Source organism: Chenopodium album, chromosome 6 (genome assembly GCF_948465745.1).
Source record: "Chenopodium album chromosome 6, dcCheAlbu1.1, whole genome shotgun sequence".
NCBI classification, from domain to species: domain Eukaryota; kingdom Viridiplantae; phylum Streptophyta; class Magnoliopsida; order Caryophyllales; family Amaranthaceae; genus Chenopodium; species Chenopodium album.
Window position 1 is genome coordinate 9,838,404 of NC_137839.1, and position 14,068 is coordinate 9,852,471.

Consider the following 14,068-nt stretch of genomic DNA (forward strand, 5'->3'; position numbering starts at 1 on the left):
TTGGAGGAAAGTGGCAGTTAGTGGGCCCCACTGGCAGTTTCCGTCACCGGAGTCAGGGTGGAGGTGGGAAAACTGATGTTTAATTTTTTTATGAGGTGGTAAAGTAAATCTTTTTTTTATGGAGGTGGTAAATTCAATAAAGTCATTATTTTAAGGTGGTAAAAATCAAAATTTCCTAAAAATAATAATAATAAAAAAATCATGAGTACCTATTTCGTAGGAAATAAAGAAGCCCTAAACTAAGTAATTCACTATTTCACCCTATTCACTTAGGATTCGAGTCAATTCGGGTCGGGTCACTATCGGTCGTGTCGATTCGGGTCAATCAATTTGGGTTAAAATCGAGTCGAGTCATATTGGGTTTCGGGTCGGGTCAAGTTCGGGTTGGGTCACTTCGGGTCATGTTCAGGTCAACTTTTTTTCGGGTCGGGTTGGGTTAGTTCGGTTCGGGTCATTTTTGGGTCAACTTTCGGATTATGAATCGGGTCATTCAAGTCGGGTCAATCAGGTCGGGTCAGGATTGCAAGTCTACTTGTGGTTTATCTACAACTGAGCTAGGCAGAGCACACGACTTGTCAAAAAAAAAGTTAAATGATAGGAGGGATTGCTCAAGAGGGATAGCTCAAGTGGTTAAAAGCTTCCCTTCCAATCTCGAGGAATGTTGGAATCGATTCTCATCACCCGTCCTAGTGGCTCAACACCCCAAAAAATATAAAGTTTTCGTGTAACAGTATTATAATAAGTTAAGTTAAAGGAAGCTCACTGGTTGAATTGTTGGGCCTGTTGGCAGCATCCTTCACATATCAAGAGAGCACAAAGGCCAGTAAGGCGCAGCAAAGAAAGTGTGTGCTCCCTCCACGAGTTCTTCTCCCTTCACTAATTATTCCATTCATGTATTCAACCAACAGCCATAACTCAATCTCATACAAATCAAATTTCTCGAATGTACGGATAGTGCTTCTCATTTGTGAATAAAACTATCACAATCAATAATCAATTACCTTAGCAAAGAAAATGCACAATTTATTGATCACTTTAGGCTAATTATCAAACTATCAGTGCGTGCATGACATTTTATGTCATCCACTCCACTAATTGGGTATACATAACATATATACATCATGCTACTCCAGGAGCTCCTTACAAAAACTATACGGAGCTACTTGGCTATTTGTTACCATATAGCTCAGATGATATTTCTATATCATGTCTAAAGAAAAAACAAAGAGAAAACCTCATAACTAAGACTTAAGGAGTAAAAAGATTGTAAAAAATATTACTAACTCCACTCTCAAATAGGGCGGTGTTACCTCTAAGTTTTGCATTTCAACTTCCTATGAGGTTTCAAATCCACCACGATAACCGTGATGTTATCCTTGCTACCCTTTTGTAAAGCAAGCTTGGCAAGGTAATCGGCTGCAGCTTGAGCAGCAGGATCAATACTCTTTCCCCGCTCCAGGGACATGCTGCCTCCATTCTTTTTATGCCACAGCAAAATTCGCCTTCGTGCTGCTTCACAGGCTTCTTCATTCGTCAGCACATCCCATAAGCCATCACTAGCTAAAATGAGGCAATCATCATCCTTCAACCTAGGAATTACCATTACTTCTGGATCTGGAATAATCCACGGCTTTAGATATCTATCCCCTGGAAAAGCAAATGAAAGTGCAAAGTATAAGCAAATTGAAACAAAGTATTACCTTGATAAAATATGAATTAAATAGAATTAACAGATTTTTTTTAACACTATAACCCCGTTAATCCATGCAGTCCTCAAACCTCATTGTTTGACTATGCAAGGGATGCAGAATGCACCTGCAACCAGGGGTAAGCCTTTATACCTGACAGGACTTTATAGTTTATAACAAGGCATTGTAAAGCTACACCAAGTGCAGCGCAATGGTCAGTGGCAATATGTATCTAAATTCGCGACATCACTATCACTGCACCAATCTAACAACTTAAACAACTCATGTCTTCAAAATTGAATCTCATTCCACCAGATATATATGAAGTACTTAATTGAAAACATGGCCTAAGGCTCTATTAAACACAATTACCTATTTAGCATTTCCCAGAAATTTCTTAACATGGGAATACACATGTTTGAATGGAACCTTTTCAGAATGTAGATTGCAAACATTCATCATTAGAAAAATAAACCCGATTTTTTTTGTTAAGAAGAATGCAGTTCCAAGGTTGGAAACATTTCAGAAAGCACTGCCGTATTTTCCAAAGAATGCCTTCCTATCCTCCACTTCCTCCCCCTTCCTCTCCCAATATGTTTAACAAATGAACCAAACAATGAAAAGTGACATTCGAAAGCTGGATTCTGAAAGGTTTTCCCTGATACATAAAATTTAGCTGCCAAAAAAATTATTTTGAAACCAAACATAACTCAAATTCCCTTACCCTGAAATACTGAATAGAGTTTATTACCATTATACTAGGGACCCATATAGAAGTGGAGCACCCAAGGAGAAAAGCAAAAATGAAAGGAATAATATCATTTTTTTTATACTTGGTGTGCACTTTCTTGAAGAAGTGGCAATGGAACCCACATGTTTGACCAATGCATCAGGCACGATATATCTTTTACTGCTGAATTTGGAACCTGGCAACATCATCAGAAGTTGTAAAGCAATGTAATCAACTTTCTACCACCCCCTTATAACAATCGTATCTTCCAGCTGATCCTAAGTTTTACGAGTAACAGATAAGCGTTTCTCTTTTTCCTGGCTCACTGTAGCTCAATAAAAGGAGTCTCTAAAGCACTATGCTTGACACAACTGTGGAGACAATTGTGCATCAGCGACTGGAACAAATGCAGTGCTATCGCAATAGTTTCATGAAGTGAGAGAACAATTATATGACAGTCTTATTTCATATTACACATGACGTGCATCTGGTAACTAATCTTATATTTGTATATAACATGTCTAATAATACGGGAAAGTGGATAACAATTAACATAAATAGCAAAACCAATAAAAAAAGGTCAATAACTAATAATATAAGAAGCATAATTAGATACCCTATTTGCATATTTAGTTACCAATAGTGCTAAATTTCACAATTAGTAAAGCTTTTATACTTTTAGTTGTCCTTCATTGCTCAATTAGCTATCCTATTTGCATATCAATATCAATCAATATAAATTATAAAAACACAATGGCAAGACATACAATCCCACCATATGTCGCCATTGCTTATGTGGCGTCATGTCGTACTACAATCAATCAGTAATGTTTCCTCATTTAAAAAAAATTGTAATTTGTTAGCGGTAATATTTAACCACCGCTCCAATGACACAACTTATGACAATAAAGTCATATTAGAAAGGGTTATACTCATTCCATAAACCCTAAAATTTTAAATGTCAACTTACATGTGTATATTTCAACAACAATATGATTACAAAATTAATTTCATTTCTTTCATTTACTCATTCATTGTTTTTATATATAGGTAAATATGTAACCTAAAAATGCACATGTAAAGGGTTTTCCATTAACCACAAAATATGTTTGCTTTAGCAAGGAATTTTGTATGACAACCAAAGAATAAAATCGTTTTAACAAATAAATTAAACTTATGTAAAATTTAAGTTATTGCAGATTGAGTAATGAATTTGATGTTCAATAATATTTGCAAAAATAAACAATTGTTTTTTTAATAAAACAATGACCCAGGGCATCGCCTAGGCCAAAAAATAGATTAGCCAACAATAGTGCTAATGATATGCTAATATCATAGTGGTATTACCCGATAGGGTCATCATAAGTAGACAGACTAGACTTGAAAAGGATAAGATTTTAATTTAGTTCATATTCTCAAGCATGCTTGTAGAGCAGAATCATCTTAATAGATTCACTAAATGATACCATGAATAACTAACCCAAGAGTTTGAATTACAACCACTGATCACGTTGAATTCATCAATTACAACAACACTGATAACAAAGAAACCCAACATTGCCCTGTGTGGACTTTACTATGTTCACAATGTTAATTGTCTGGACATGATGGGACAATATCAACCCAACATTCATCCCCCTACTATAGGTACAGTTTTTGGTGATCAAAACAGTCTTATATAGCTAGTCAAATTTCATAGAATAAGATCCTGGATAATAGAACAGTCTCCAATCAAGTATCTCCACATGAAAAGTCAAAGCTCATACAGAGGTTGATTTGATTAATAACCAAACTAGTTTTTGGCCCGGACGATGCCTCGGCTCATTGTTTTATTTAAAAAAATCAATTAATTGAACATCAAAATACATAATTCAATCTGCAGTAGCCTTAATTTTATATTTGTTTTATTTATTCATTAAAAGGATTTTATCTTCGGTTGTCATTAAAAATTCCTTAATAAAGTAAACGTATTTTTTGGTGAATAAAAAAAACCTTTAAAATTGTTATGCACATTTAGGTTACATATAATAAATACATATAATCTATATATAAGAATTATGAATGAGTAAATGAAATAAATGAGATGAATTTTGTAATCATATATATTGTTGTTGATATTACACATAAGCTGACAGTTAAAATTTTAGAATTTATGAACGCGATTAACACTATTTAATATGACTTCATTGTCATACGTTATGTCATTGCAGCAGTGAGGTCATGGGTTCAATTATCACAAATTACAATTTTTACAGTGGGAAAACGTTGGTGATTGATTGTAGTACGACATGACGCCACATAAGTAATGGTGACATTTGGCGGGATTCCATGTCTTGCCATTGAGTTTTAATAATAATATATTGATATATTGATTAGCACTAGGCTGATTCCTATAGAGCATATAATAAATAAAGTTTATAAAACAATCGCAAAAGTTGGTTGAACTTGCAAGTTGCAAACACGACTCAACGAATTACAAATCTAATCTTGTGTTACCTAATTCCCCAACAGCCCCACCAACTGAGAAAGTGAATTATAAATGAAAGTGGTACATTATTTGCCTAATTTAACAAATAAGGTACCTATGCAGTCTAATAAATCATCTAGATTTAGCTAATAATTCATGCAGCTAAGCCATCAATGGAATCTGTTTTTAAGATGTTAGCTCATTGCTTCCACTCTAACCTATTGCACTGATTTGTAATTGATTCTACTAAACCAAAAATGAAATGATTCACGACTGTTTAGATTAAAAATAAAAATAAAAAGTAAAAAATAAAAAATAAAAAAAAAAAAAGCTAGCCAAAAGTGGTAAGGTTAGATATTTGGTTGCTTGATATTCTGCAACAGAAGCCATGATCTTTATATCAAAGTACCAAAAAAAAAAATTCAGGTTGAGAATATAAATTAATATAGACCTTGCGAGATGTTGCAATATTCTTGTATCATGACAAAAACAGTAAGCAAAAAATCTTGAAACAGCAAGAAGCCCAAAATTATGTACTGTTAACTAAGGGAGACAAGAATAGCTTTGCAAGGTGTGAAATCACTAACCAATGGACCTTGACATTGCAAGTACACCAAAAACACGGTAGCCATTCCATTGTATGACTTTTCCATCTGCAGCTTCTATCCTATCCAATTCATCTTTTCGGTCAGGCTGAAAACAAAATGAAAGGCGAGATGAAGATCAATCATCACATCCAAGCAGTTACTGAAGTGAGGAAAAAAAAGGACAAGAATATAACGTATGTCTTACTTTATGATCAACTGACAAAGGCATGGGTGCTTTTGCACGACATAGCACTGCCCTTGAATCACCACAGTTAGCTACTAGGATATGTGTTGAGCAAACAACAGCCACAATAGCTGTTGACCCAACAGTCTCAGGTGCGATGGGTTCAAGACTAGTCTCAGATGAATCATCATTCACACCAGTATGGCCTTGATGAACTCCTCCAACCTCAGCATCAATTTTATGAAAAGCACGAAAGAATGCTTTTTCCCATTTCTCCTCTGAGTTATCTAGAAAACTTCCATTTTGGGAACCCCTCTTCATAAATTCTATCTCTTCGGACAATGCAACATGGAGATGATCTCGGCAATAATTAGCAACCTAAATAAAAAACAATCACATAATAAGATCAATAATTTGCGTAATATAACCCTCTTTATACAAAAACCATTAGTGCTATTCTTGCAACTTTAAAAAAAAAAGACAAATATAAACTAGAGAGGTCCGAAAATTGGTCAATCTTAATTGCATCACGCCATCACGGCCACAAGTATAGACCAAACGCATCTGCAGCAAACTGAAGAAACAATACACCAATATTTACCTGAGAACCTCCATGTCCATCATAGACAGCATAAAAATGTGCAGTCTGACTCATTCCATTCAAAATGTGGTCTCCGGCCAAAACTTTCATTGGAAGCTTTTGGAGACACGGTATAACAGCAAGAGCATCTTCCATTTCTGGTCTCCTCCCACAGATAGATGTGAAACCCCAAAGAGGTATAGAACCCATTTCAAATATGCAATGGCTGCTCTTTGTTCTGTTGATCTTATCATGCGATGCTTCAAGAAGACCCATCGTCATATTTCGATCATGTCGACGAGTATCGTCCACATCAAGATCTTCTGCAACTGCAAACACATCTCTAACAGGCTTCGACATTGAATTTGATCCCATAGTATTATACTTTTGGGGGGCAACTGATTGGGTGTTCTTCTCGGTATCACTTGAGGCCGGTGAGTTTGCATCAGAATTAGACTCGACAGCTAGGGATTCCTCACCATAATTGCTGCTATTTTCACTAGCCAAAGACTGTGAGTAGGATACAAAATCTTCTTCCCCGTTTTCCTGACCAATGATATCATTAGAAACACCAGAACTATGATTGGAGACCACCACCCTCAGTAATTCAGGCTCTTCCTTGTGATTCTTAACACAGAAAGATTCTACAGATGTACTGAGTTTGGCAGGCTGATCATTGCAATTAAAAACCTTATTCCCAACAGTACTAGGCACCAAGAGTGCTTTTGTTTCAGGTCTATCCGGAGACAGGCTATACGAATTTGCTTTCAGCACAAGCCCAGCAAGCTGCAGAGGCGTACTAATAGCCTTATCCTCACTAACAAGATTGCCAATCATTAACGGCATACTAACTGCTTTCGGAATCTCCTCCACAAACTCCATCTATCATAAACCAATTAACACAATTTCACCTTTCTTCCCACTTCAGTATGAGTCATAAGTGTTGATCACGAAACTCGGATAAGGAATCCGGTACCAAATCAACTTCTCAATCACTCAACACCAAGGCAAAAACTACCAAGTTCATCAAATAGGCGGTACCTAAATCTATTCAAAATCACCTTCCTCTCTCCCCTCACTACTCCCCACAAATATTACTGCTCAAACAAACAAAAATAAACAGCAACAAAGATCAAACAAAATTTTGATCAGTTTATTATCAATAAATCCTGTACAATTTTACTAAATACCCAATTCCATTTCATATAAATCTAACACCATTTCTTTTCAAGTAACCCTTATCAATCAAATGAACTCAAATACTTTCAAATAATCTAACTACTAATAACCCAGAAAATTATGGGAAAAAAAAAACCCAACAAGAACGTTTTTTTAGTTTTATTTCTATTTACGATTCCGAAAATCTCAAAAATTAGAGATAAAGCAAAGGGTCATGAAAATTTTTAACAATAAAAATAATTATATATAAAAAAAATAATCACATGAATGCCCTTATTCCCAAATTAAAAAGTCCACTGTATGTTACCCAGATCTGAGGCAATCTTTCTGCACCCTTCAATCATCTGTACCTTTCAACTTCACCAAATCACAAAATTAATCTACCCCAGAAAAAACCCAGATAATAAAATGAAGAAACTCAACTTAATTCATCATTAATGTTCAAGAAAAAAGAAATACATTAATAATAATAATTACTATTAAAAAAAAAAAACCAATAAAAGGGGCTAGAAGATGAGGCGACAGAGTTGCTTACCAGTATAAAAGAGCTGAGAGAAGGAGAGAATGAGAAGAAGAAGACGCAACAGAAATTAAAGCAAGAAAAATGCTTTTTTTAGTAATTAATTAAAATAAATTTGATTAATGAAATGTAATTAATACTAATATAATCTGTATTAAAGTTTGGAAATTTGAAAGATTTGTTTATTTTAACGGATAAAACAAGTAAATGGGAAATAATTAGGGGAGAAATTAAAGGTGAAAGTGACAATGGAGGGGAGAACACATACACGTGTCACAACCGATGAAACCCAGAAAAGTGGTATGGTATTTTTTTTTTTAGGTGAACGCAAGCTCCCTTTTTGCTTGTTTTACTTCACAAAATTGTCATCATGAAAACAAACAGAATAAGCATGGAAAGTTTGGTGGGAAACAATCTTTATATAGGGTATTATACTTGTTAGTTTATTCCCATTATTATGCACAAAGAGAGATTAGATTGCGAGTGTATATATGTTGTCTGAAATTGTAACTTATTGACGAACTAAACATTTGTTGCTAACTTGCTACTAATCAATCTGAAAAAGCTTTTATCCAGTTAGTCATGTAACATCATGTTAGGTAATCATTGATCAAGTTTGATTCGTTTAAGCCTGTGAGGAGTTTCGCGATCCTTAACGGAAGATGTCATAACTGCAGCTTATTAAGTACCACTTGCGGATTATTCGATGTCCTTTGTTGTAGAAGTTATAGTTCTTCATTGTGGGATTAAGCTTGTCATTGATGAAGGCAAAATCATTATTGATAGACAATCTTCTAGTTATCAAATCATTCCAAGATTATTAAATTTACCTTTCACAATAGAACTCTTATTATAGATATTATATATTTTTTTTTCTTTTGTACAACCAAAGGGCAAGGCCTAGAAAGAGAACACATAATAATAAATAAATAAATAGGTAACAATTACTACTATAGACATAGCAAGTTAGCAACATCCACTATTGGGTGTAGCTCCGTACAATGCAAGCTCTTGAAGTGTTTTTCGATGATCCATAGACATGATGGTTCCAAATAATGTTTTGGACAATACCAATCACCATTCTAGAATCCTCATACAAATTTAAGCAATATTCGTAATTCTGCTCCACATGGTTGACATGCATTAGTTATTAATAGATTGTGTCTGGATGTATATAACAGAATTAGTAGTATAGCATCTTGTAAAGTTAGAGCTAAGGACTTAGCTTGGGTCAAGCAATTGTGCTTAGGGGCTTAGTAGCCTCCGTGTAATCTTTTTTGAGATTTAATAAAATTTTGTCTTTTCTCAAAAAAAATGTTTGACATGCATGTTAGCTTTAGGCTCAAACACGTCAATGTCGCATAACCCCTTGCAATATATATGCTTCTTAAGACTCTCAACCAAAGAACATTTAGATTAGTAAGCCCCTTCAACCTAGACTCAATGAAAAAAAAAAAAAAAAAAAAAAAAAAAAAAAAAAAGGTTGCATTTGCTTGTCATCTTTAGGCTCAAACATGTCAATGTCGATTCTCCCCTTGCAACATTTGCTTTTTAAGATTCTCAGTCAAAGAACACAAATTAGTGATCACCCTCAGTTTACTCTAACTTTGTTAGAAGGTTGAAGTTGCTTGTCTGATGGACTTAATTTCCAATCCTCCTAGATAAAGTTGTATGCGACATTACTCCTCAATCCCACCCCATACAAATCTTCTTGTCCTTTTTTCTATATCATCACAGATGGATTGTCTTCAGTATTTCTGTCGTCTACATAGCATATGAAGCCATGCATTTTCCTAATGGTGAAGTTGGCTAGCATGATTATTCCCACAAACGGATTATATTAAAGGTTTCTAGCCAACAAGTCTTCAATAAATTCTTTCACACATATATTTAAACGTATCCCTTGTAACACTGTTTGTGATGGTTCATCAGAATTCCAACGTACATACCTAAATCCTTTTATCTTCGATATGTTAAAGATGTATTATTCACTTATTTTGTATAAAATAGGAGACACAATATTCCACAAAATATTTAAATGAAAACTACTAATAAAATGAAAATATATATTTAAAATAAAAATTGAAATTTACAATTTTTAAAATTGTACAATAATAAAGAGAACAAAGTTTTAAATTATTTTATGTAATTCTAAACAACATCATAGGCAATAAACCTGTAATTGATATTTGATGTGTCAAAAATGTAGATGACAGTATATATATATTAAATGGCAATCCAATATTCACGATTTATTTTGATCAATAATGCAATTAAGATGAATTAATATATATTTTTAAAATAACAATAAAATTCAAAAATAAAAAAATGATATTTAAAATAAAAAAAAAAAAATTAAAGTTTAAATTGTTTTTTTAATTTTTTTTAAAAAACTATTTTTAGGTTTTTCGAAACCAATTAAGTTGAAGCTCTTGTTGAATGTAATAATGTAAATTATCAACCATGTAATTAATACTTAGAGTTGAATTTCTGGTTGAATGTATAAACATATAACTAGTTTGGGGTTCGGACAATGCCCCGGGTTATGTTTAAATACAAAATGAAATAAATTACCTTGAGTTTAAATAATATCTTGGAATATTACCTTAAGTTTAAATAATAACATAAAAATGATAAAAAAAAATTGCATATAAAAACTTTTAGAATTCTTAATGGAAAGTTACAATTCATGAATCTTAATTAATCAATCAATAATAAATAACTATATACTAAAAGACACACCAGCAATGACATGTGTCATCTCCTGGTGTGTCCTTAAATTAGTTTATTTATTTTTATTAAATTCTAATAAAGAAACAAATCTTATAAAAAATAATTCCCTAATTTGTTTTCAAAAAAACATAAAAGAGAGATAAAGGAGAAGCAACTAACCTCTGGCGGCAAGAGAAGGTGAATCGTTTATGCACCAAAAACAAGAAGGGGAAAAGAAAAGAAAACATGACAAAAATAAAACAGGATAATAGAAAAAAAAAAAAGGAAAAGAAAATCAATCAGTCAACTATGTACTAAAAGACACACCAGCAATGACACGTATCATCTCCTGGTGTGTCCTTATTTTTTTTTATTAAACTCTAATAAAGAAACAAATCTTATAAAAAATAATTCCCTAATATGTTTTAAAAAAAACACAAAAATTCCCTAATCTTATACTATATATTACTTTAAATAAAAAGATTTGATTCTTTAACACAAATATTTATATAGCTATAAAACAATTTCTTAACATAATTTTGATTAGTTTCTACATCATTTTATATCTAACATACTTTTCATAATCATTCATTTTGATCAAATTTTGTCAACTAAGTTTTTAGAATTTAACTTTTTTGTTTATAAAATTTAATTATGATTGTTGTAAATTATCGTGCATGGAACGGGGACTAACCTAGTATCAATAGCTTTATACTAAAAGACACGCCAACAATAATGACATGTGTCATTTCCTGGTGTGTCCTTAGTTTATTTATTTTATTAAATTCTAATAAAGAAATAAATCTTATAAAAACTCATTCCCTAATTTGTTTTCAAAAAAACATAAAAGAGAGATAAAGTAGAAGCAACTAACCTCTGGCGGCAAGAGATGGTGAATCGTTTATGCACCAAAAACAAGAAGAGGAAAAGAAAAGAAAACATGACAAATAAAATAGGAGGAATAGAAAAAAAAAGGAAAAGAAAATCAATCAGTCAACTATATACTAAAAGACACACCAGCAATGACACGTGTCATCTTCTGGTGTGTCCTTATTTTTTTTATTAAACTCTAATAAAGAAACAAATCTTATAAAAAATAATTCCCTAATCTGTTTTCAAAAAAACACAAAAATTCCCTAATCTTATACTATATATTACTTTGAATAAAAAGATTTGATTCTTTAACACAAATATTTATATAGCTATAAAACAATTTCTTAACATAATTTTGATTAGTTTCTACATCATTTTATATCTAATATACTATTCATAATCATTCATTTTGATCAAATTTTGTCGACTAAGTTTTTAGAATTTAATTTTTTTTTGTTTATAAAATTTAATTATGATTGTTGTAAATTATCGTGCATGGAACGGGGACCAACCTAGTAACATAATACTAAAACAGACACCAAGAGTGACACGTGTCACATCTTGGTGTTGTTTTTTCCCTCCAAAACTCCCCATCCCTTTTTAACTTTTATTTTTATAAAAAATTTAATTTATAATAAAATCATTCCAAATATTTATATCATCATTATGAAAAATATATATTTCTTTTTATTTGGTGTTCATATATGTAATTATTCTATGTAAATCTACTTAAGTAATTATTTCAACTTCTTTCAAAAAAAAAAAAAAAAAAATTCAACTCCTTTTTAACTATCTTTTTTAATGGAGTATTATTAGATTTTGCCAAAAAAGTTATAATAAATTGATTTTTTTTAAGGGAAATAAATTGATTCATTTAATAGATGTTAAAGAAATTACTTTAAAAAATCACTAATTTTTTTTAAATATTTTATTTCAGTTTCAATTCAATATAACTATACATTCAAGTTAATTACAATTTGAATATGAAATTTTACTACTATATGTACATGTTATCACAAATTGATTTCTAGAGTATAGTATAGCTATAAAATAAATGGTTGTGTTTAACAAATAATTTTTTAGATATAAAGGTGATACATTATTTGTAATTTTGTGTATATTTGCACTTTTGCTAATAATTTTAGTGGAGGTTTTAGTTTGTTGTTCAATTGTTTTTTATGTTTACTAAAAGTGCATTTATAAATAAGTATTCACTAATATGACACTAGACCTGATCAAGTCCTGCCTGAAAAATTCTCGAGTTTGGGCAGACTTACAAATCCATTTTTTAGATGATTTGTTGTTTTGCTATAAATATAGATTGTGACATTATAATTTCTATATATTTGATTTGTATGTTTTATCAAATTTAATTTGTTGGATATTAAGCAAATTAGACGAACCGTGCATGGCACGGGCCTTAAGCTAGTTAAGTAATACAGTTGAGGATCATGGAGTTGAGGGACGGTTTTTCCCTCCATCTCCCCTAGTGACCAAGGGCGAAGCCAGGATTTGGAACCTACGGGGGCCGAATTTTGTATAGTTTAGTTCCAGATTTGACCTTAGCTAAACACTTGACTTGTAGTCTCTCAATGAGGACTTTTTGCATTCGGTTAGGCTCGGACTCAAAACTATTTATATTAATTAGCGGTGATAATATTTTGATAATTTTAGTAGAATACTACAATGTATTTTCTTTTTTTCAACACTAAATTGATAGAGGAAATATTGTTGAGGGGAGTCGAACCTCAGAGGCTCTGACCAAAGATACTTGACACAAGGATAGATGTTAACTACTAAGCCAAGGAAATATCATTAGCAAATGAGTTAGTTAATTTGTATATATTGTAAAAGTTTACAAGGGCCAAATAGAAATTTTAAAGGCCGCGGGAATGGGCTACGGGGGTCGGGCACCTGCCAGCCCCCCATGTAGCTCCGTCCATGCTAGTGACCAGGGTTCGATCATCACCCACCCCTCCTGCGATAGGAGGGACACCCCTCGTATCTTACCGTGTAAAAAAAATTAAGTAATAAAGTGACATTAATTGTGGAATAGAAACAACAAATGTTATACTAGAATAAAAATGAATTTAATCCATGGCTACTTGATATAACAGTGGTAACAAAAAGTTGAAAATTCCAAGGGATGCAATTGTTCAAATCTAATCCAAATACTAATGTGTTATCAATTTATCATGTCATTATCTATGTGGCGCTATGTCATAAGTTTTATGATGACATAAGATTGACACATGTCATCAACATGTGTAATCCCTTGAGTTTTAATACTAGATGTAAGCTCGTGCGATGCACGGTTCTAGATATTGTGATGTGTGGATCGCTATAATTTTTAAAAATCACAATAGTAATATATTAGATAAAAGCCCGTGCGATGCACATATTTTTTTTATTTGTTCATTTATGTTTTACGGAGTACTTAAATCAACGTTGGGCTACCAAAGCTCCTCTTATTGAATCAGTTATAGATGCTCACTACAACAAAATATGGATAAAGAACCATATCTAAGTCACCATATATATAAGTCAC

The 14,068-nt window shown here is 32.4% G+C and overlaps 1 protein-coding gene across 1 annotated transcript; it reads right to left on the minus strand.

Annotated features, from left to right (window-relative positions):
* Positions 1-964: 964 nt before the first annotated feature.
* LOC145635830 (protein phosphatase 2C 50-like) lies at positions 965-8,287 on the minus strand. Its single transcript, XM_081687195.1, has 5 exons — positions 7,951-8,287; positions 6,258-7,333; positions 5,678-6,034; positions 5,473-5,578; positions 965-1,647 (listed from the first exon to the last, which is right to left on the minus strand). Exons 2-5 carry the CDS (start codon positions 7,116-7,118, stop codon positions 1,313-1,315), a joined length of 1,659 nt encoding a protein of 552 aa, XP_081543321.1. The 5' UTR covers positions 7,119-7,333; positions 7,951-8,287; the 3' UTR covers positions 965-1,312.
* Between the last annotated feature and the right edge of the window lie 5,781 nt (positions 8,288-14,068).

Excerpts from the sequence above, each read along its gene's own strand:
- LOC145635830 (XM_081687195.1), bottom strand. The coding sequence starts at position 7,118 with ATGGAGTTTGTGGAGGAGATTCCGAAAGCAGTTAGTATGCCGTTAATG. Across the intron at positions 6,035-6,257 it reads ATGGACATGGAGGTTCTCAG|GTTGCTAATTATTGCCGAGA; the intron begins GTAAATATTGGT and ends TTTTTTATTTAG. Across the intron at positions 5,579-5,677 it reads CTTTGTCAGTTGATCATAAA|CCTGACCGAAAAGATGAATT; the intron begins GTAAGACATACG and ends TTTTGTTTTCAG.